General features: G+C 50.3%; 1 protein-coding gene across 4 annotated transcripts in view; it reads right to left on the bottom strand.

Annotated features, from left to right (window-relative positions):
• DOCK1 (dedicator of cytokinesis 1) overlaps window positions 1-23095 on the bottom strand; it is a 556998-nt gene that overhangs the window by 23146 nt on the left and 510757 nt on the right. For all 4 annotated transcript variants that reach the window (XM_070781087.1, XM_070781089.1, XM_070781088.1 and 1 more), the window contains 7 exons: window positions 18449-18590; window positions 18267-18345; window positions 16639-16723; window positions 13036-13122; window positions 10153-10329; window positions 9104-9187; window positions 3198-3335 (listed from right to left, as the gene is read on the bottom strand). In XM_070781087.1, coding sequence (XP_070637188.1) covers window positions 3198-3335; window positions 9104-9187; window positions 10153-10329; window positions 13036-13122; window positions 16639-16723; window positions 18267-18345; window positions 18449-18590 — 792 coding nt within the window. The remainder of the gene's footprint in view (window positions 1-3197; window positions 3336-9103; window positions 9188-10152; window positions 10330-13035; window positions 13123-16638; window positions 16724-18266; window positions 18346-18448; window positions 18591-23095) is intronic.

Here is a 23095-nt window from a genome sequence, read left to right as displayed (position 1 = left end):
CCTCAGGCTGCACTTCCTACTTGCAAAACGAAAAACTCAGAAAGGTACCAGGCTCATGGTAAGCACTAAATTAGCGTTTGCTAAGTGAGACAGATGTGTGGAAAAAGAAGTCAGTTCAACATAGAGCAGCAAACTTTTGAGAACGGCAGACAGATGGAGCTGGGCTAAAAATGAAGCCAGAATGGCGTGCCTAGTTGGATACGTGGTTCTTTAGGGGGTAGAGGGCTCTGGGTCCTGAGTGGTGGGGTAACTGCTGCAGCCTGCCTTCCCTTTGCAGGATAACCTGTTAGACCTGCTCACAGACACCCCGTCCATGCCAGTGGGCACGGGATTCCAGACCAGAAGAGGTCTCACTGCCTCTTTTTGCCACACTGATGCTCACCTCTGAACGGTGGAGAAATGGGACCATTTGTTTGGGCAGACATCCCCCAAGCCCACAGTCAAGGCTAGGACGCACCAAGATTCCCATAAGGAAGGAAGTGATGCTCTGAACTGCACACCACGGGAGCACTCTGAGGTGTGGTGCCTGGCCCTGCCCCCAGAAATGCTAAGACCCAGCTCGTGAAGACTGTCTCAAGCCCACCACAGGCCTTAAACTGCCAGGTACTTGGCATCAGTAAGGATAGAAACTCTGCTCCGTGTTATGTGGCAGCCTGGATGGGAACGGAGTTTGGGGCAGAATGGATACATTTATGTGTATGTCGTACACCTGAAACCGGGCTTCCCCGCAGGCTCAGCTGGTAAAGAACCTGCCTGCCAGTGCAGGAGGCATAAGAGACAAGGGTTCAATCCCTGGCTTGGGAAGATCCCCTGGAGAAGGAAATGGCAACCTGCTTCAGTATTCTTACCTAAAAAGTTCAATGGACAGAGGAGCCTGGAGGGCTACAGTCCATGGGGTTGCAAAGAGTCAGACACTTGAAACTATCATAACATTGATAATCAACCATTCTCCAACATTAAAAAAAAAACAACCCAAAACCAAAAAAGATGCATACAATATATAAAAAAATTACCAGCCATTCTTTTATGATGCTCTTGATGTTAGCCCTGGCTCAGAAACCTTACACAAACTCTTAGTAAAAGCCCAGGTCTTCCCTTTACCCCAGAACAGAGTCTCCCAGCAGTCCAGGCTCTGTGAGGCTGGGTATCTTTCTAAGTCTGCCCTACGAATTGTATTCTGCCCAAGGCATGGCTGTGTCTGCACCAGCCCCGGGCTTGCCACTCAGATTCCTGCCACCAGCCTTTGCTGAGTGAGTCCTCTCTCTGGGCAGCATCCTGCCCACCTCCTGCAGCTTATCCTTGACTTAGATCAATGGCCACTTCCTCCAGTAGGCAAGTTTCAGACTTCAGTGAATGGCTCCTCCCCTCAACGACTCTGCCCTTGGCCTGGGCACAGGCTCCATCTCAGCTTTGGGACATCACGTGTGCTGTTACCCTGTGTGCGCTTTAACCCTCTGCTTCTGCTGTGTGATTGGAAGTAGGGTTTCCACGAACCAGCCTGAGTCCCATTGGGTTGATGAGATTTTTCTGTTGCTCCCTGACTCTTAGGGGAGATTGCATTCACAGCCATCGGCAGGGTCCTTGGTGATCAAGCACATTTACTCAAGCTTGCTCACCCAGACATTTCCAGTTACTGAAAGGAGGTGACTAGATTCGCTGGCAGAGGACCTGAGGAAGGGGCAGAGGTTCCTTGCCCTACTTCCTAAGCGGGCACCACAGGCAGGACTTGGGTACTCTGCCCTGTGGGCCTGTCATGGTCAGACGGCGTGTGCCGGGAGCTGGCATATTGTATATTGAGTGCATATTGCATATTGAGTGCAGCACTTTCCACAGCATCATCTTTCAGAATCTGGAATAGCTCAACTGGAATTCTATCACTGCCAGGAGCCAGCGTGAGGAGCTCCACCCATGACAAAGGTCATGGGGAAGGAGGCTCGGCATATGCAAAGGCGGGATCGAGCCTCAGGAGTCCCCCTGGAAATTCTCGAGCATCTACCCCCAAAACCAGAGCCTGCCTACTTTCTGCTTTGTGCTTTCACCTACACCTCTGACTTTACGGGGGGCTGTCCCCCACTACCTCTCTCTGAAAAAAGAGTTAGCTTACAGCTCCAGTTAATAATTTCGGGGTGTGACAGTGTTTAACCTACAAACTCCTTTGGAAATCCTCTAGCCTGCCTGAATAGGTTTTTCCGGCCACATGTGATTGTTCAGAGCTTCCCAACTGTGAGAGGCAGGAGATGTTCTAAACTGTCTAAACACAGATTCCTTTGAGTAGTTAAAAGATTGATTAGAAATTGTATTGGTGAAGGGTTTTTTCACTTATTGGGCCAATGTTTGCTGCTAAGTCTCCATACTCCTTACCTACTGTGTCCTTGGCAGTGTATTGATTGATATAATGGGTGTATAGAAATGTAAGTAGTAGCCTCAATGTTTGTAACCTTGGACCCTTGAGTTAAGTCTTTTCTTGATTGATCCCACCTCACCTTTGCCCTATAGGAATGCAGCTTTGTCCAATGCTTTTTTGGAGGCTGGTGCCTGACTTTGGAATAATCACCTTTAGAGAAATATAAGTTTCTTAAAATGTTAACAGGCCTCCTGGCCAGAAGATGATGTAAATCACCTGAACTTTTGCATATGATAAGTTTGAAAGCCTGGCTTCGATTAGGATCAGGAACTGCTGTCCTTGCATGACTCCACTCCTTCCCCCATTATCCTCTATGCACAACTTAAGGTATAAAAACTACTTTGGAAAATAAAGTGCGGGCCTTGTTCACCAAAACTTGGTCTCCTCATCGCTCTCTCTCCCAAATTCTGGCTGAGTCTCCATCTGGAGCGAGGAACCCGCCATGCTTGCTAATTATGCCTGGGCTTCTAAGATCCGACCGGGGAGGCCTCAGTGTCTCCTCTCCTTCGGGAGAGCGGAAGGGCGCCTGTGGCCTACGTAAGTGGTGCAAACTTCTTGTCTTGAAGTTTTATTGGTCTCCCGCGTACACCAAGCTACTCAGCCTCTTTTCTCCACTGAATTTTCCTACTGAGCTATCCTCATTCTATTACTCTTAATATCTTTGATAAATATTTAAATAAATAGGTTGCCTATGCTGTCCCTCCTTCGAATACCCTGGATCAGCCGGGGCTGGACCCCGGCAGGCGTGATGAAGAGACGTGCTCCCCCGACCCCTGCCACACCAGCTGCTCACCATGGTCCGGACGCCATACTGCTTCTCCACTTTCTCCTTTAACTGTCTGAAACAGGCCTCCATTCTCTCATGAAACGGCCTCAGTGCTTCTGTGACTTTGTCTCCATGGATCCTGATCCCTTCGGCCAAAAATGGAATCTGAAAAACATACCGGTTGACATTCCTTATCTCCTGTTTAATGATCTCAAAAGAGCAATGTACACCCGGCAGAAAGTGGCGAGCCACGTGCAAAATGCATCTGTTTCGGTTTTCCAGTCAAACCAGCTGATTAAATTCATCAGCCAGGCATGCTACTTTCCCAAACCAAAATGTGTAAATGAAAAGCATTTGTGTCTTAAGTCGGACACATCTAGTGCAGCGTGCAGGGCACGGATGTGTCGTTGCTTTGCCTGACTTGCATTTGACCATCAACCCCAGAAGAGACGGGTCTGTGCTTTCCACTTGAATTTGAGAAGAACTGCATTTTGGACTTGTTTAGCTGTAACTTGATGTACTCACAAAGGGCCATGTCACAGTGCCAAGATTCCTTTGCTAAGAATACTGCCTCTATAACCCACTCCAGTATTCTTGCCTGGAGAATCCCCGTGGACAGAGGAGCCTGGCAGATTACAGCCCACGGGGTCATAAAGAATTGGACATGACTGAAGTGACTTAGCATACATGCACAGCTATAACTTGACCTACTTGCAAAGGGCCATGTCACTGTGCAAAGATTCTTTCGCTAAAAATATTGCCTCTACAGGCAACTGAGAACTCTATTCCAAAATGTAAAAACCGAATTATATGTGATCTATAGTCCTGAAGGGTATTCTTATTTGGAAAGGAAAAACAAATTTATCCTTCCTTAAAACTAAAAATAATCACCTCTCTGCCAACACTGCTGTCACAAACTTCCACGCCGACGCTTCACATCGGACCGTGATGTAGCTGACCTTTAAACGCATCGTAGGGACATTTTTATTCCCCAGTCCCAGAGACCCTCCAGAGTCCCTGCTGTTGGGGGTGGGTGTCAGGAAGGCGCCTTTCTTCCCCCAGCTTCTGCGTCCCCCGAGGCTCCGACTGGGAGGTACATGCTCTCCAGTGCAATCAAGCTAAGAGGCTTCTTCTTAATAATTTATAATTAAATCAAAATACTGATTAAAAACAGATTTTCTTAATATGACAGAACACCAATGTAGATGAGCAGATTTATTAGTAAGAAGGATAATTAAGTCCACAATTGAATTTCATGTGAACAAATTCAAGAAATCTTATCAGGATGAATCAATGCACAAAATGTATTTGCTGCCATTTATAGCAAGCAGCTGGAGCCTCTTGTGGTGCTCTGGGAGAGGACAGGATCAGTGAGCACCCCCCCTGGGTTGACACCCCTCAGCCTCCTCTTGGGCTGCGCAGGCACAAAGCGTGTTCGGCTAACAGCTGGGTCTACATCCAAGGTAAACTCCGGGCATCCCTTTCTGGCCGTGATCACCAGGAGGACAGTGTACAGCTAGGACTTCAAACGAGATGGGACCTTTTACTTCCCCACGCATATTACTCTCACAGGTGGCAGCCTCCAGGGGCTGGCTGCAGTTTGTTTAGATTCAGCAGGAGAAGATGCTCACAGAAATCTTCTAGATTCCTGGGGGTCGGCAATGGCAGGCTGGGGATAACCTGTTGTGGGACGGGAAACGTGTCTTGTCTATCCTGGAATGAAGGCAAGGATAGGGGTGTGGTTTCAAGGTGACAGCCCGGCCACTCTAGACACTGAAAGCATTTTGCTCTACAATGGAGCTTTCTCAAATGTGCAAAATGAAGTCTAGTCATTTCTGTAATTTTTTGTTGGTGGTCTGACAAAACTCTTAATTGGCCAGATGCTTGACATCAAAGAAGCCACTTGCTGGACTAAAGTGAAGACCTTTTGGTTCAGGTCTTGGGACTGAATGAAGGGCAATTTGGCAGGTGAAACTGATCCTTTCAACTGGTCCCTGACATTGGTCAGTTATAGCTTTCTACAAGAAGGGTGGGATGGGGCCCTTGTTCTATGTCCGCTTGGGGCTGAACTGAAGCTATGAATAAAAAGATGCTCTGTGCAAACACTCCAACATACAAAGTGCTTAGCACACGAACGGAAGCCATGGACTGAGGCCTGGAATGGTCTTTGGATTTCAGCAGGCTGAGCATCAAAATCTCTCAGGCAGATTCCTGAACCATAGTCCTGATCTGGTCTAGAGCAGGTCTCAGGAATCAGAACATCTAAAGAGTTTCCCAGAGCCCAGAGGGGGAGGAGGTCATCCCCAGAAGCCACATGTGTCCTCAGGTGCATGCTCAGTCGTGTCTGAATCTGTGTGACCCCACAGACTAGCCCACCAGGCTCCTTGGTCCAAAGCATTTCCCAGGCAAGACTACTGGAGCCATTTCCTTCTCCAGGAGATCTTCCCCACCCAGGGATGGAACCTGTGTCTTTTGCTTTGGCTGGCAGATTCTTTACCACTCAGCCACCTGGGAAGCCCAGCAAAGTCACATGTTGAGTTCAAAGTGAGCATGTGGCCGGCTCTCAGAATAGCGGTGCTGTATGTGAAATCTGCTCCCGTGTGTCTCCTCCACGGGTTCACGGCCTGCTGGTCGCACAGAGCACTCAGGAGCAGCGTGAAGTGCTCCAGGAGCACTGCCCCCGGTGACCTCAGTCAGGCCTGTCATCAGCTGGGGATGGTGAGAGGGTCTAGGCTTTCATTTCTGTGCATTTCAGAAGACACATATGTGGGCACCTCAGCGGGCTCATCTGAGCCTACACGGATTCATCCTCAGACCCACAGCAGGGAGGCTCTGTAAGACAGCTGTGTCTGCGGAAAGAGCGAGCTATGCCTTTGAAGAAGGGACTGGCGCTTGTGGCTGCAAACCTGGAAGAGCCCCATGCACGCAACCGGCCCCTGACGGACCCCAACTCCCACCCCTAAGGCACTGAACACCCCCTGCTTCAGCAGAGGCAACAACAGAGCTGGGAGCTGCCTGGGACTTAATAACCAGCCTTTGCAAGTGATTTTAGGGACCAAGATGTTCTGATTGCACATCAGGGATGGACACTGCCCAGGAATCCTTGGGATTCCCAGGAGGAAAACCTCACTTTGCCCTGATGGAGCTTCAGGGAAGAAAAACAAATCAAACAAATTAACAAACAAAACCAAAAGAAAGCATCCCAGTAACCCCAAACTTCTTTCTGTTACTGACCATACGACTCGATTACTGATATTAAAATATGGATTTTCAAAACATCGGCAAATGAAAGCAAGATCACAGGTAATGTTTTGAATATGTATTTTTCATCACTCTTTGATTTAATGAAGTGGCTAGAAAACAGATTTTTTTTTCAACTTTCCTGTGAACTGCTTTAAAATTCATCCTTTAATATAGTTATTAGGGGTGATGACATAGTGCTGACATAAAGTTCTCTCTGGGGAACAAATTACTTTCCTCTGTAGGGCCTGAAATTCTTAAAATCCAATTTGCTGTAAAAGCTTACAGGGAAAAAAAAATCAATATAACTTTTTGCAGGCCAAACTAGGTTTTGTGTAGCAATGGTTTTACAGCCTTCAGTAGAGTTTTGAATTTTGTACCTTTTGGTTCCCACAACATCTAAAATGGAATCATTCAGACCTGTAAATCCTCTCCCTCTTTTTCTAAGTTAGAGACAGAGACTGCCTACACAAAGCTTATATCCTGCGCAAAGAAACCATTCTGTAAAAAGTTCCCTTAAATTCAGCTCCCAAGGTGTCTTACCAGAGAAGAATTCCAAGGCCAAATTGATATCAAATGCCTAAGTCACACCCATTAGGATGGTTGTTATAAAACAAAGAAAAAGAAAACCAGAAAATAAATGTTGACGAGGATGTGGGGAAATTGGAACCATGGTGCCTGCCTGGCGGGGGGAATAAAAAGCAGCGCAGCTGCTGTGGAGAACAATGCAGTGCTTCCTCAGAAAGTTAAAGACAGACGTATCACACGATCCAGCTGTCCCCCTGCTGGACACATACCCAAAGGAAGCGAAAGCAGGAAGCAGCAGTTTTTTGTAAACCTGTGTTCATAAAAACATTGTTCACAACAGCAAAAGACGGAAGCAACCCAGGCAGCCATCAGTGAATGAACAGATAAGCAACATGTGGTCCATACAGACAGCGGAACATTATTCAGCCTTAAAAAGGAACGAGATTCTGACACATGACTATGGATGAACCTGGAAGACCAATCCCAACTGGAATGAGAGTCATAAAAGGACAAACAACGCATGAGTCTACTTATATGAGGTCCCTAGAATAATGCAAATAAGAGATGAGGGTTTGATCCCTGGTTGGGAAGATCCCCTGGAGGAAGAAATGGCAACCCACTCCAGTATTCTTGCCTGGAGAATCCCATGGACAGAGGAGCCTGGAGGGCTACAGTCCACGGGGTTGCAAAGTCAGACACGACTGGAGTGACTTAGCAGGCACGCACAGAATAATCAAATGAATAGAGACAGAAAGCAGGGTGGTGGTTTCCAGGGGTGGGGAGCGTGGAGAATTATTGTTTATTGGGTGTTGCGTAGGTCTGCAAGATGAGAAAGTTCTGCAGATGATGGTGGTAATGGCTGTACAATGATGTGAGTGGACTTGTGACACTGGACTGTGCACTTAGAAATGACTAAGGTGGTCACCTGTATGTCACACACACTTTATCACAAAATACACACCCATATATTACATAGATATGAAAGAAGTACTTGTAACTTGGCTTGAAACCGAAACCCAGGCCCGCTCTGCCCTAACAGGTCCCGTAACCCACGGGCTGATGGTGGACAAGCCAGGACAGTGAGGCTCCAGGGAGGTCAGGAGCTGGTGCTCAGAGCGCTCATCAGAAGGAAGAGCTGGGACTCCCGGGCTGTGGAGGGATGCCGCTCAGGCACAGGGTGACCCTGGTCTCTGCCCCCCTCAGCTCTCTGCCCTCAGGCTGGCATGCTGGGCACAGATCAGCAGTGTCCTCCCTGCCTCCCACAGGAGAAAAGGAAGCCTAAAGAAGCCAGATGATGCTGGGCAAGACTGAAGATGGGAGGAGAAGGGGACGACAGAGGGTGAGATGGTGGGATGGCATCACTGACTTCAATGGACATGGGTTTGAGTAAGCTCCGGGAATTGGTGATGGACAGGGAGGCCTGGCATGCTGCAGTCCATGGGGTTGCAAAGAATCAGACATGACTGAGCAACAGAACTGAACTGAACTGAAAGGAGTCAGCTGCCCGAAGTCCAGAGCAGGTGGGCAGAGCTCCCACAGAAGCTGGGTCTGGACATTCCCACTACACCAGGCTCACAAAAACTCCAAAAGCCCAGACACAGGAGCCAGGAATGTCCCACGGAGCCCAGGACACCCTCCAGAGATCCCCAGCCTTTCCAGACCACATCCCTTGAAGGAAGTACTGAGAGCCCCAGGAGCACAAGCAGAAAAGCCCAAGAATATGCAGAAGTACATCTGGGATGCTCCCCGCAACCCTGACCACCGGCGGAGGGGATAGGAGGGTGAGCACTTGGCGGTTCCCCACCCCCACCTGCCATACCACCCGCCTGAGACAGGCTGGGGCCATGACCTCTGGGAGTCATCCCCCGACCTCACCCCCAACATTCTGCTCTGTTGATACCAAAGATTTTCCAGCAGGCAACTCACCGACCGAGGGGAGGAAACAGACCCAGCTCATTTGCAAGAGTGAACGTTCTAGGTGTTCATACTCATGACAATGGCCAGGAGTCCAGTTAATCGCAGCAGCGGTGGGTGGGTTTATCCAGTACAAACATGGCTGTGTACACTCTGTGGCGGCTGGCAGGTGTGCTAAGGAGGCCCAAAGGGATCTGGTCCCAGGCTCAGCTTTCCCCACCCCGACCCTGCAGCTGCTGAGAGACGTTTACCTGCCAAGCAATCAGGTCCTTGAGCTTCTCGATCTTTTCGTGGGCCTCGGGGTGCTCCTGCAGGTACCGCTCGGTGAAGAAGGCCTGGTGGGGACAGAGAGAGTCGCTGAGCCCACCAACATGCCCCGCCCACAGGCAGTTTGGCACATCTGGAGATCCCCAGGCCCAGGGAGAGAGCCGTGGGGAACGCAGACCCACAGCCCTGCCATCACCAGGCTCACATCCCCCCAGGGTGGGGCCCTCTCTACCAAAACATTCGGGAAGGTCAGTACAACAAAAGGACTCTGTTCATTCACTGCGGAGGCCCCGTCCACAGAACCCAGCGAGGCTGCTGCTGACCCCCGCAGCCTCCTTGCTCAGGTCATGGGCAGCATTCCCCAGGTGTGACCATCAGCCGGGCCTGCTCTGCACCTGGGGACGGCTGGGACGCAGCACCACCTCTCTGTCCCTTCACGGCCCACCTTTGGGCAGCGCCCTTCCTGCCTCAGTTTCCCCTTCGTCTATACCGGGGAGGGGCTAGCAAACTCTCCCTGTGAAGAGCCTCAACTTTGCTGCCATTGTATCGGGAAGACAGCCTCGGACACCGAGAAGTGGATGGCCACAGCCACGCTGCAAACTCCATGTACAAAATCAGGCGGACCCCTGTGCCTAGACCACCAGCCCATGACCTTCAACTTCGGCTCCATCTTACTGAGATATTTTTCCAGGGAGATCAGCTGGCTGTCCCCACCGCACCAGTCTCCCAGCTATTCTAAATATTCTAATGCCGTTGTCTTCCACTATAACTGTATATTGTGGTCTTTAATAACCCCAGGTCTCTGGACAGTCAGGAGGGTCACTCTCCATCAGCACAGCATGGTAGGGGAGTGGGGACAATGTCCAGGCCAGCCATGGCCGGGATGGCAGCGGGCAGAGGCTGCCCCCGGGGAGTGGGCCGTGTTCGGCCCACTTCAGCGAGCCCGGGAAGGTCTCCGGGCTTGGAGGCGGGGTTTGGAGCTAGCCCGTCCCCGGGGGCGGAGCTGCAGAGAGGAAGCCGGCGTGTCACGTGCCTTCTCGTAATTGGCAAAACCTCCCATGACGGCGGGGTCCACGATGCCGTTTAGGAGCATGGAGAGCGGGTTGATGGGGAGGCTGGGGTCGTCTAGGTGCTGCTGGACCATGCTGTTGATCTTGTCGTTGGTCAGCTGCATGGTCTCGATGGCGTTCTCCAGGGGGCTGATCTCCACCTGCGGAAGCGGGAGGACGAGGATGACTTGGGCTGGTGGCCACGCCCCGCCCTGCCCTGCGGGGGCCCTTGCCATGCCCCCCGCTCCTCGCCAGAGGACAGGCATCCAGACTGTGGCTCGGGCTTCCTTCCAGTGGACCTTCGGGGCAAGGTCTCTCATGACCCAACAAGAGGAGCCAGGCGTATGAATGTCTTTACATGTTTCCACTGACCCAGTCCCCACGTACAAAGTTCAAAGGCACGATGCAAGGCCGCCTTGTCCCGGGGTGCGTGTGTGTGCACATGCTCAACTGTATACATGTGTGTGCGTGCATGCGTGTGTGTACATGTATGGTCATCCCAGGAAAACACAGCCCTGAGTGCTGCTTGAATACAGCTGCTTCACAGAAGAGGGCTTTTAGCCATGGTCTTGTCTGCTGCTTGTTTTAAGGAATCTGGGACAATCTGTCCTGTCCCAGAGGCAGGAGGTCTGGGCGCTTTGTAAGCCCCCCGGACCTGTTTGGCCCGCGAAGTTGGGGGAGGAGTAGAGAGGTCCCGCCACGGTCTCCACCTGCAATCACGTGCCCTCCAGGGAATAAAAGAGCGCCCCCAGAGCCGGGGCACGGCTTCCGTTGGACCTCACAGGCCTCCCTTGCAAACCTGACGCCAGTCAGCAGGACCTTCAGGGCGGGAGGCAGGGCGGTCCACCTCAGGCCCACCTCTGCCCACACTGCCAAGGCCCTTCTTTCACTGGGGACCCCGCAGGGCTCCGTGATGCTCAGCCCCGCCCTCCTCTCTGGCTCAGCTCTAACCGCCAGGAGAACGTGACTGGGTTTAAAACAATAACACCACCTTCAAGCTGGGTCTCCCTCCAACGGACCCAAGGCTGGGCCCCTGAGCCACGTCTAGGGGTGACCTCAATGTAAGATAACCTGGTCCTTGCCCTCCTCAAGGCTAGTGTGCTGGATCCCTCTACCTGTGCCAGGGACCCGAGGGTGTCTTTAGCAAATGGCAAAGCAGAGCAGCCTGTTTTCTTTTTGCTCCAGCCCCTGGGGGCCGTCTGAGAGGCAGAGGGAGGGATGGAGGTGCAGAGACGCTCAGGGAACAGTTCTGCTTGTGGCCAGATCCTGGAACGACACCCTCAGCTGCTGCGTAGGAAGCCCTGCTTGTCAAGGAGCCTGCCCGCGACCCGATGGAGGGGCAGTGACATTCAGAGAGGAGGCCGACCCTGTGCCGGCCGGTGAGGGTACCCTGGTCCCACGCGCACCCCAGACAACATGTATCCCAGGACTGGTGTCATAGCCCAGCACCTGGCTCAGTCACACCCTGGAACACACCCTCTTGTGCACGTAACTCAGCCACATGGACTCTCCAGGGCAGAATTCCCTCCTGACTGGCTAATGACTCCCTGTTGCGGACCCTGCTGGCCTCAACAAAGAATGGTGTCCTAGATTCATCAAAACAAGAGGGTCAGCTGCTGCCCACACCATATCCCATGCTGGTCTGTCCTGGGAGGCAGACACTCGGCAAGAGGGACCTGTGGTATTGACAGCGGGATTATTTCAGTCATGCCATTCGGGGATTATTCAGCTTCCAGCCCTCTTAGTTCACTAAAAAAAGGGCCAGTACAGCCCACGGCAGAACCACATCCTTACAGAAAATCAGGGATTGCCCCTCTCCACCTCGAGCTGTTAAGCGCCTTCCTCGTACACCCTGGCTGGCTCACGGAATCCCCGATTACAAACGGCTTACGGGCAGAGGCTCATTAGGAAGATAGGATTGTGCTTGTTTATGGAAGGGCCTCCTGGTCCATCTCCCACCCACGTACATCACCAGCTCCAAACGGTGCCAGCGAAGGCTTGCATTTCTGCCACCTGCCACGCGTCTCCTGAGCCTTTCCAGCTCAGGGCCCGAGCCAGAGGCCCAGAACTCAGCTGGTGAGGACAAAGGTCAAGAGTGGAGACAAGGCTGGGAAGAGAGGGTGCGGCCATAACGTCTTAGGGTGAATCAGGAGCATCCAAGGGGCCTCGTGGTAAACTGAACGGCGAGAACCACCCCTCTGGGTAAGATCCTGCCAGGTAAACACCCAAGGCATTGAGACACAGGACAAAGCGTACATATTCTAATCAGATCTTTTTATACCAGCAGTTGTCAGTACGCTGCTGCTGCGATAGTCAACAAGAATCTTTGGCCCAAAACTGGTTCCTGTCATTACAACTGTCCAATAGTAAGGTTTAGCTGATGAGATGTGAGTGATTCTTTCTTTAAAAAGTGTGGGCGGTGGGGGGGGGGGTGGTATATTCTCAAACTATTTTTATTTGAAACGAGCAAGTACTATTAATCAAGTTGTCTGTCATGTAAATGACAATAAGACCATCAGGAAGAAATATCTTAAAAAGGGTATATGAATTGGAATTTGTCTTAAACTTTTCACTTTGTTCGCAGAAAAGAACTGTCAAAACAGCACAGTGAGGGCTGTGTTTAAATATTTTGTAAGAAGGGATGAAATCTTAATTCTTTGGTTTTCTTCTACATTAGAGGTGGCTGTGATTACAGCATGTCCACTGTGGTATTTGTGGGCAGAGATAGAGATTCTGGGTTGTTAAGCCTGACATGGGGTCTGCAGGGTGTGTGCTGGCCACGGTGACCAGGTGACACGCCCCAGGAAGAGGCTGGGTCAGGCCATAGCAGAGGGGTGACGGGCAGTCCTTCTGCAGGGTGTGCTTACCATGAAAACAGACTTGACCTCAAACCACCTCAGGATGCCAGGCAGTTTATATGCAGTGGTGTAAATGGTCCTCTCGATCCACATATTCTGCAAAGGGAACACAGACCCAAGGCGGTTAGAAGAAGGATGTTGTAGGCGGCTGACAGCTTCTGCCCTCAGGGGGGTCTGCTAGGCTCTGGGAGGCAAGGTCACCAGCCACCCAGGGGACACCTCACGCTCTGCTGAAGCCAGACCATCACACACGACACGTGGTCCCCTGTTCCTTGGCCAATGGTGCCCACTTCCCTGGTATTTGGAAAAGAAAAGTATAACAGACGAGTCAGGAAGAATTATCTGCATCCAAACAGGGGAGGTTCCCTCTGAGTGAGCAGATTTTTGGAAAGGCTCTGATGAGTTTAACGTTAGCCTTTCTTAGTGTTCATAAGAAACCTGAGGATGCAAATTCACTGAGGAAGATGGGGCTTCGTAAAAGTGACCTCTCATATTCTAATAAACTCAGTCAGCATTTTAATGATTGTTTTTTTGTATAACATATATTTACATCAGAAAATAAAGATATGGAAATAGAAGGCAGAAAAATCACCCAGTACCCAAAGATGATGGAGAAGGAAATGGCAACCCACTCCAGTATTCCTGCCTGGGGAATCCCATGGCAGAGGAGCCTGGCATGTACAGTCCACGGGGTTGCAACAGTTGGACACAACTTAGCGACCAAACCACCACCATCACCGACCACCCAGAGATGACAACCTATCTATTATTAGGTTTTATTTTTACTTTTACTATCTATTGTTAAGGGTACTTATTAAGCATTCATAAGTGTGTATATGTGTATTTTCAGTGAAAATACCATTTAATAATCTGCATTCTTCCTAAAGAAGTTTCCTAAGTAACACAGTAGTAAAGACTCTGCCTGCCAATGCAGGAGACGCAGGTTTGGTGCCTGGGTCAGAAAGATCCCCTGGAGTAGGAAGTGACAGCCCTTTCCAGCATTCTTGCCAGGAAAATCCCATGGACAGAGGAGCCTGGAGGGTTACAGTCCGCGGGATCACAAAGATTCAGCTACAACGGGGCACACACACACAAGCTTGCACACACTTCCTGAAATGGTACATCTCAGATTGAGGGAAACTGTATATAAGCTGATACACATAACTCCACCTCTGTCCCGTGGCTGCCCTGAACTCCAGTGCAGAGTAAACAGTGGCCCTTCCATCCCGGCCCCTGCGGCAGGATGTCGAGCTGGTGGCGGCCTTTGCTGGCAAAACCTCCAAGTGATAGAGAATCACTGAGTCTGTCCGTAGTGGCCCAGATACACAGAGATGGCATAATGGAACGGCAGCATTTCCAGAAAACTGGGCTAGAGCTTGGAAAGCATTCTCCCCAGACCTCAGACTGCAGAGGAGGGGAAGGGGTAGGCCCTGGCGTGGGCCCAGGGACACAGGCTCCTGCTGCCCCCAGGGGCTGGCGGTCAGGCGCCGGTCTGGAGACAGCATTCTGCACGTTCGGAGCTGCCTGCAGCCACAGCCCACTATTCTCCTCCCCAACGCTTCAAGCCAGCACCCTCCTAGGGGCCTTCAGGCTCCACACTGACTCCTCTCAGCCTTTGGCCTCCTCTTCTCTGGCCCTGGGTTCCAGAAAGTCACCCCCTGGCCAGGTTTGGAGGTGCTGAGCTGCTCTGAGTTCCCCGGCTGGCCTGGTGGGGCAGTACATAGACTCCCCACCTCGGGCCCCAGCCTGGCTTCCTGTGGCCACCAAACCCGCATGCTTATCTGGAAGCCAGGAGCTTTGTCAGGCCCATGAAGGACTAAACCCCGTGGCTTCTGAAAGCCTCATCTGCGTGTGAGAGGACCTAATGGGGCCATTACAGGATTTCAGGGCCATTTAGAAAAAGCCCGGCTCTGAGGCTTAGCGCAGTTCCAGTGTCAGGAGCTGCGGTTATTCTTAGCTCTGCCCCAACGGTTACAGGCTCGTCGGCAATTTGCCTGACCTCCTTGTGTCTCTTCCTTCACAGTATGAAAAACCTACATGGCTGTGAGATGTGAGAGGCGTGAGGGAAATTCAAGGAGGGCCCGTACATTCTGCCTGGAGGATGCTACATCACGGATGGAGTTACTGCCGAGATGATCAGAGCAGAGATTTCCATAGAGCCCGGCCCTGGCCTGGGGGAATGGGAGTGGACCCGTCCCTCTCCCCATCACAGACGATGCCACAGTGAAACCCATCACCAAACAGGAGCAGGAAGCCACAGCAACCAAGAAAGAGGGGACGGACTGGGTTTGAAACCACCAGTGTTGACACAAGGGCTGCCTTAGAATTTCCCGATTCCGAGCTCCTGGTTGACACACAGAGGAAGCTGGGCTGGGGAAGGAAAGGGCCTTTCAGGAGCTGTGGCTGGAGGCCCACAAGTGTGGCCCTGAGGACGGAGAGATCACAGGAAACAGGGAACGTGGTGGAAGCTTTGCTGACTGCGCTCTGAGCCTCCCTTTGAGTCAGCAGATGCTAGTTCGTCTTTGCCCTCCTGCACCCCCAGATACCTGCAGGCAAGGTGCCTGCCAGGGGCCCTCAAAGCTAATGCTGCCTTGAAATGTGGGCCAATCTAGGGATTTCCAGAGGACGTTTTCAGGGCAGGAGGAGAGGGAAATAATAACATTTAAAACAAACAAACAATGTTTGATTTCATGCCTTTTCAAACTGGAATCCATTAAACTGGTTATGCATATATTTTATTTGTATTTATTTATTTTTTAGTTATTTATTTATTTTTTAGGCTGTACTGGGCAGCATGCAGGATCTTAGTCCCCCGATCAGGGATGGAACCTCGTGTCTCCTGCCTTGGGGGTCCGGAGTTTTAACCACTGGACTTCCAGGGAAGTCCCTGTGCCTATATATTTTTTTTTAAAGGCTGCAGGAACCTGTGTTAATATTTCCAGGTCTCTAATGCAGTGTTTTTAACAAGGCACAGACGTTTAGCAACGTGTGGAAACATTTGTGATTGACTGTCATCTGGGAGATTGTACCTGGCATCCCGTGGGTGGAAGCTGAGGATGCAGTTAAACATCCCTCGAGGCTCAGGACGGCCTGCCCCGTGAGAACCACCAGGGCCTCTGCTCAGCTGCCCGGGAACACCCTGCTCCAGCATGTGGTGCCGGAGTACAGTTCAGGCTGGGCACTGCAGAGTGAGTACAACCCTCCTCCAGGCTGTGTGCCCGAACAGCAGAAAGCCACGTCAGCACACGGTGCCTCCATGAACTTCTTTATAACAGAGACACCAGCACCTGCTCCAGGACTCAGAGCCCAGAGGGAGGCTCAGGTACATGCGGCAGGGAGGCGAGTGTGCTCTGAGCACAGGAAGACTCTCAAAGTCACTTTCTAACAGCTAGTCACTTTCTAACAGCATCACAGGGACCTTGGTGACAGCGTCTGTGTAATGGTCATTATTGCACTGAATTTGGAGGGGTCGTATGTCAGGATCTCTGTGCATAACACACATGGGCATCAAACCCTGCACTGTGGGATCTCTGAGGATACGCTCTTTTTTTTTTGACAGGCAGTTTTGGTGGCATGAGGTTGGGGGGAGGGAGGCCATTTTTGCTTTTTTACCGCAAATTCGTTGTCTGGGTTCTTCTCTCCCTTGCGGATCGGACGAGAATATTCAAATCGCTGGACCTCGTTGACTCTGTAGAAACTGTGCAGAGACAGGAAAATCATTAGCTATTTCACCGGAGAAGCAGCTGATTTGCTTTTAGCCCTGGGATCTGGTCTCCCTACACGTCACTGCATCCCTTAAACACCTCCAACCTTGACCTAAAGCGGTAGCTGGGCTGTTGCTCCCCACCAGCCTCACAGGAGAGACGTTGGCAGGTGGAAAAATTACCCTGGGTTCTTTGCCTTCTCTTTGTCCCTGCCAATGCTCAGGGGAGAAGAGATGCTGAGTAAGAGTGAAACGGGCAAAAACCGAGGAAAGGTGAGGCAAAGGAGAGAGGAAAAAAAAAAAAAAAACTTTGTTCTTCATTCTTGTGTTTGTTATTTAAAGTTTTAATTCATGTGTCAATAATCAATGTATTAAATAATTTACTAAGTTTATTAAACTTCTAAGAATGCATTTTGATTATGTTTTAAAGGTTTTGTCTATTTTAACTGCAGGTCTAGGAAGGCAGAGTCTGCAACCACCAGGGGTGGCAGACACGGATGGACAGCTTGCCTTTCTCCCGTGGGGAGGAGGTGGGTTTCACACACACCCCAGAGGCAGGCTGGGAGGCTTACTCATTCTCCTGCTCTGAAACACAGAGGCATTCCACACCAAAGGGAAATACAGGAGCGTGTCCACGGTTCACCATTACTTAATGCCTCTCTCTGAGAAAAACATGTTGCAAAACTTAAAAATCTAAGCCTCATGAAAGCGATCATTCCTCAATAAGTCGAGTCCTGGTTTATTATTTCCCATGTTTGCTGAAGAAAGGTTAAAGAAATCGTAGTGAATTTTGCAGAAGAACCCAACCCGCCAAACTGCAGGATGTAAAACAGCATATCCTGTGCATTATGTGGCCATCAAAGAGGTCACGTTTTTTCAGCAGAACAAGGATGAAGTAGAAAAAGAAACTCTTCACATCAAAGAGACGTCTAGGGTATGTGTTTCTACACTGCTGCTAAGTTAGGAGCAGTTCAATGCAGACACATACAGTCTCACTCAGATTCAGACACCTGGCCTGTGAGTTTGAAAACCCACCTCTGAGTCCCATGTTATGGAATCACCCTGCGGTAGAGGAGAAGGGTCTCTTCACCCGGCACCTGATTCTCCATCAGGAGCATATGTCTGAATCCCTTTGCCTGCCTTCTGGGATCCAAACACTCAGGCTACCATGCAGGCACACAGACTCAGATCTCAGGCTGTGGGGTGGGGCCTGTGCCCTGGAGAAAAAGTCTAAGGGGGTCTCTCACCTGGTGGGTCAAAAGGAGACTGGATTACCCCCTCCTTCCCCTGACTTTCCTTGTCTCAGTCCCAGGTAAGGGACGGCTTCCCACCCTCCCAGCCACACTTGTTAACAACATGTCCCTTCCCTACTTTGATGCTGAAGAAAATTAGCTTCCCCTGCTTTTCAAAGTAAACAGAGCATCTGAAAAGTTCATCAAAGGCTGACATGCATCCTTCTACAGGTGAAGTTATGAAGAAGAGATCTGTGTACGCCTCTTACCCCCCTCCTGTTGGGTCAGGGAAATAGGTTGATTACCTTACAATCTGCTCTGACACGGGCCTGTGAAATTTAGGAGGCAGATCAAGTTTGGGCTTTACTGTGAAGCACTGAATATCTGAAGGTCAAAGGTTAAGGTCATCAACCCCACATACACCCAACCATGTGAACCAACGGCTTGGCCATCATTTTCTATCCCACGTGGTTGCCTGAAAGGATACATTGGCCGGGAGAGTTTTTAATGTCGTCGCCTGGTGGAGACGTTGTCTTCATCTTCTCAGCGTTTGGAAACTGAGTCAGTAGACGAGCTTCAAAATCCTCTCGACGTTCATACTCTTTCCCTCGATAAATGAACACTTTCCCCTGCAAACAATGACAAGCATTAAACAACACCCCAGGGACTGGGCCAGAAAAAGTGCACACATAAATGCATTGGTCTTCAGAGTGGGCTGGACAGTGTTTTAAGTGTCACTAAATCGAAGAACAGCTTGTAATTGCAGTGGTCTTATTAATCAAGAACTCAGGAACAGAAGACAGGTAAGTTGATACTGTTGAAGAAGCACTAAACACGCATTACTGAAGTCTAGCTACACATTTCAGCCTTAACAGCAGTAATCAATTGACAAAGTCATGAAAAACCAAATGAGCGATTAGCGCCCAAATCCTAGAGGGCAGGAAATGACCAGACAGGTTAAGGGCACCAGGGCCAATGGAGAACGGTGTCCAAGTCTTCTTCTTGCTTCCAGATGGCGATTGTTTTTCTTGTTGTTCAGTCACTCAGTTGCGTCCAACTCTTTGTGACCCCGTGGACTGCAGCGTGCCAGGCTTCTGGTCCTTCACCATCTCCCGGAGCTTGCTCAAACTCATGTCCACTGTGTTGATGATGTCATCCAACCATCTCACCCTCTGTCGCCCCCTTCTCCTCCTGCTTTCAATCTTTCCCAGCATCAGAATCTTTTCCAATGAGTTGGCTCTTGGCATCAGGTGCACAAAATATTGGCGCTTCAGCTTCAGCATCAGTCCTTCTAATGAATATTCAGGGCTGATTTCCTTTAGGATGGACTGGTTGGATCTGTTTGTAGTCCAAGGGACTCTTAAGAGTCTTCTCCAGCACCACAATTCGAAAGCATCGATTCTTTGGCACTCAACCTTCTTTATGGTCCAACCCGCACATCCGTACATGACTACTGGAAAAACCAGTTTTGACTATATGGACCTCTGTTGGCAAGGTGATGTCCCTGCTTCTATAAGCAGTTTTCATTTTGCCAGAGAGAATTCAAGAGATCATGAAGTTAAGGTGGGGCCTTGGAGCCTGAGCATGACTTTCCAAGCTGACTCCTACAGGTCACTGCCAGGAGATGAGCAGAACCCAAGGGACAGGGGTCCAGACAAAGTAGAGAGGCCCACGGCTCCTGGTCCCTCTCCTGGTGCTGAGAGGCTCTCATACGAGCAGCTCTGAGGAGTTTCCCAGGTTTGGGGGCTCAAATGGCACCCAAGACCCTCTCGTGCCATCCCAAACGATAATGGACAAGGGGCGGCACCCTCTCCAGTCTGCTGACCGGAACCTGCCGTGCGAGAGCTCGTCTCAGTCTGACCCAGCAGCGGACCCGCCATGAACTGTGGACGTGCTTCTTCCCCAAGGTCGCTCAGCGAAGCTGGCTGGTCCTGAGCCCGTGGCACCCAGCACAGCACTGGAGCTGCACCTGGCCTTGCTCTGGGCTCTCTGCTGTTGTGAACAGTAAGGGGGTCATGGGTCGGTGTCACCCAGCTGGTTGGCAAGGTTCCTGCCTCCGCCCGGAGAGCCCGCAGCTGGGCCAAGTCTACTTCCTGTGTCATGACCTCAGGAAATAAATGCCCTTCCTTGACTTAATAAAAGCCAAAGGAAAAAAAAAAGTCCAGCGGGTGGTGGCTGGACTCCCCTCACTGAATGTTTGGAGCTGTCTTATGGATAATATTCCATCAACAAAAGACAGAGCAGAGCATGTAGCGATCTCCTCCCAAAGACTTGAGTTTTGTCCCTCTCCAAGGCCACATCTGTCACCTCTGTAAATTCTGAAGAGTCCATCTAGGGGTTGTTTCGGGTGATCGGGAAGCCCTCTTCTCCGCTCAGGCTGCCTCGTTGAGACCTGTCTGATGACACGGTCACTCTGTAAGTATGTCGGTAAGGAAAGTTCTGGTTCCAAGAAAAAACAGGTCTCTATACCTTCATGGATTCAACAGGTCTCCATACCATCACAGATTCAACATGGGTATTCTGAGCAGTAACTGAGTCACAAAAAAAGGTGTTAACGGGTAGCGCGATGCCACAGCTCCAGAAGGCTCCTGAATCTCCCCCTCCCCACCCATCTTGCCCCATCTGAGGGTGGTCTCAACATCACCAACTGCAACAAGGAAGGGATCACGAGCAGAAGCCACAGGGCCCGAGGAGCCAGAGGCTGGGGGCTCTTGGTTCTCCTCCCTGGACTTGGTTGTTGCTTCCATCAGGGATTGTTGGGCAAGAGGCTCCAGGCCGGCTGGTCAGGAGTTAGGGGCAGCCTTGTCATCTGCCCTGACCCTGGATGGACGCCAGTGTAGAGGAGGGGAGGAGGGACAGGGTGGGGAGGGGAGGGAGGGGAGGAAGGGGTGAGGGGGCGGGGGATGAGGGGGAAGAGAAGACAGACAGACCAACAGTTGGATCCTGCAGACTCAGCTCAAAGTCAAAATAAAATCTGTCTAATAAATTAAAAAAAAAAATAGAGCTCCTATGAGGCTCCATTTTTCCCCTTCCCTAGTCCAAAGTTATTCTGAGTCCTTTTAAATCACAAAAGAGGGAACAATTTAAAAATTGAATGCTTTTTTTCCCACTTTGTGCTTAGGTATGTCTTAACGCACCCATTACAAGAGAAAAATGTTCTCTTTTCTCTAAAAAAATAATTTCAAGTAGAAACCAAAGTAATACGTAGTCTTAATTAGAAATATAAATACACAGCATGAGCATCTTTTAAGGCTATAAAAAGGCAAACATTTCAGAAATTCAGGATGATTTAATGTATAACAGGCTAGTACAAAACTAGCATGCATTTATTAGGCTTTACACTCGAAGGGAGACATAATAATAAAAGTGTATATAAAGGCTTTAATAGAAAAACACTAGTGAGTTATAGATGGAAACACTAATAACATTTTCTAGAAACATCAATTACTTTGCATTCTGAAGTGGTCCCTTCAAGCCTGAAAAGAGGAGGGGAGTGTAGGTATAGTCAAAGATATTTATTCCTTGTAAGAACCATAAATATTAATATAAATGCAAAAAGCTCCACATGTGATCAGTTCTGAAAGAAACACAAAGGGGAGGGCCAGCGAGTCAGTCCTCCAAGGCTGTGCCCCCAGCGCCACCTGAAGCAGACAAATATCCTGCCCCCTTTCTTGGAATTGCCAATGTCATTATCAGATCGACCCCGGATAGGTAGCCTGTGAAGTATAATAAATATATTGCTATAGCCCCACAAAACCAGCCAGGTGTGGCGGGAAAGCCAGCTCAATATTAATCAAGCCCTTTAAGCTAGTTATTCCTGCTTTGCATTGTCCTTTCGACGGGCAGGTGACCCAGTGTGGTCCTTGGAGTGTGGGTCTCGTGTGCCCTCCCAGGAAATCCCTGGCATCAGCTGGCTCGGGGACCGAGAGATGCTCAGCCCACAGGGTTGCCAGGACAGGACGCTGGGACAGAGCGTGGTGGCCTTAAATCCTAGCAGTGTCCACAGAGGATAGCACACACCCCACGCCCAGCACCACCCAGCTCAGCGTGATGCAGGGCTTGTCTCTCCCTCTCAATCTTTCTTAGACACACACACAGAGGTGTATGTACAGATTCACACACCTTAATTAAAGCCTTATTAATTAAATTAATTAAAGATTGTCTTTTAACTTAATGTCGAAATCTTCCTTAATTCAGGGCTATAACCAAACATCCTTTATTCATTCTTTGGAAGGGAGGACTTTCTCCAGAATCTGAGTTTCTGATCAACCACTCTCTTCGGTGTTCATGGCCAGAGCTGCAGGACCAAGACTTCGGGGTCAAGGAGAGACTGAAAGGTAGTGACAGGGACAGTCCAGATGCCCCTGGCACCCAGTCAGGACCCTGTGTGTGTGGAACAACTGACAGGTCACCTCCTGGAGCAGGTCAATTCTGCAAGGGTCACCTGCTGACATTTCTATAAAGAATGACAGGTCTTCAGCAAGTAAGTCCCTTTTGCTGGTGGCAGTGTGAAGGGATGTCTTATACCCTCAGGGATGCCTGGGGGTTCAGAAACGCTGGGGCCAAAGAAACACACCTTTGAGGCTGGGAGAGTCTCCCAGCTGGATCTACCTGCCCCAGACATCTGGGAGATCTGCCTGCCCCAGACATCTGGGAGACCTGCCTGCCCCAGACAGGTGTGCCCTGGGTACAGTGCCTGCTTCCCTAAAACCAGAAGGATCATGCATGGGCTCCAAGGAAAACAGAAAACCAGGTGCCATTAAAAAAAAAAAAAGATCGAAGATTGTAAGAAATGACAGGCAGACATGGTCAATGGCATCCAAGAAAGAATTTTTGAGAAACTCTAAACAGTTATATTTGGAGAAGGCAATGGCACCCCACTCTATTACTCTTGCCTGGAAAATCCCATGGGCAGAGGAGCCTGGTAGGCTGCAGTCCATGGGGTCGCGAAGAGTCGGACATGACAGAGCAACTTCACTTTCACTTTTCACTTTCATGCATTGGAGAAGGAAATAGCAACCCACTCCAGTGTTCTTGCCTGGAGAATCCCAGGGACGGGAGAGCCTGGTAGGCTGCCATCTATGGGATCGCAGAGTCGGACATGACTGAAGCGACTTAGCAGCAGCAGCAGCAA

The sequence above is a fragment of the Bos indicus genome, chromosome 26 (assembly GCF_029378745.1).
Source record: "Bos indicus isolate NIAB-ARS_2022 breed Sahiwal x Tharparkar chromosome 26, NIAB-ARS_B.indTharparkar_mat_pri_1.0, whole genome shotgun sequence".
Lineage (NCBI taxonomy): Eukaryota > Metazoa > Chordata > Mammalia > Artiodactyla > Bovidae > Bos > Bos indicus.
Note: the sequence above shows the minus strand (reverse complement) of the source record. Positions and strands in the feature narration are given on the sequence as shown.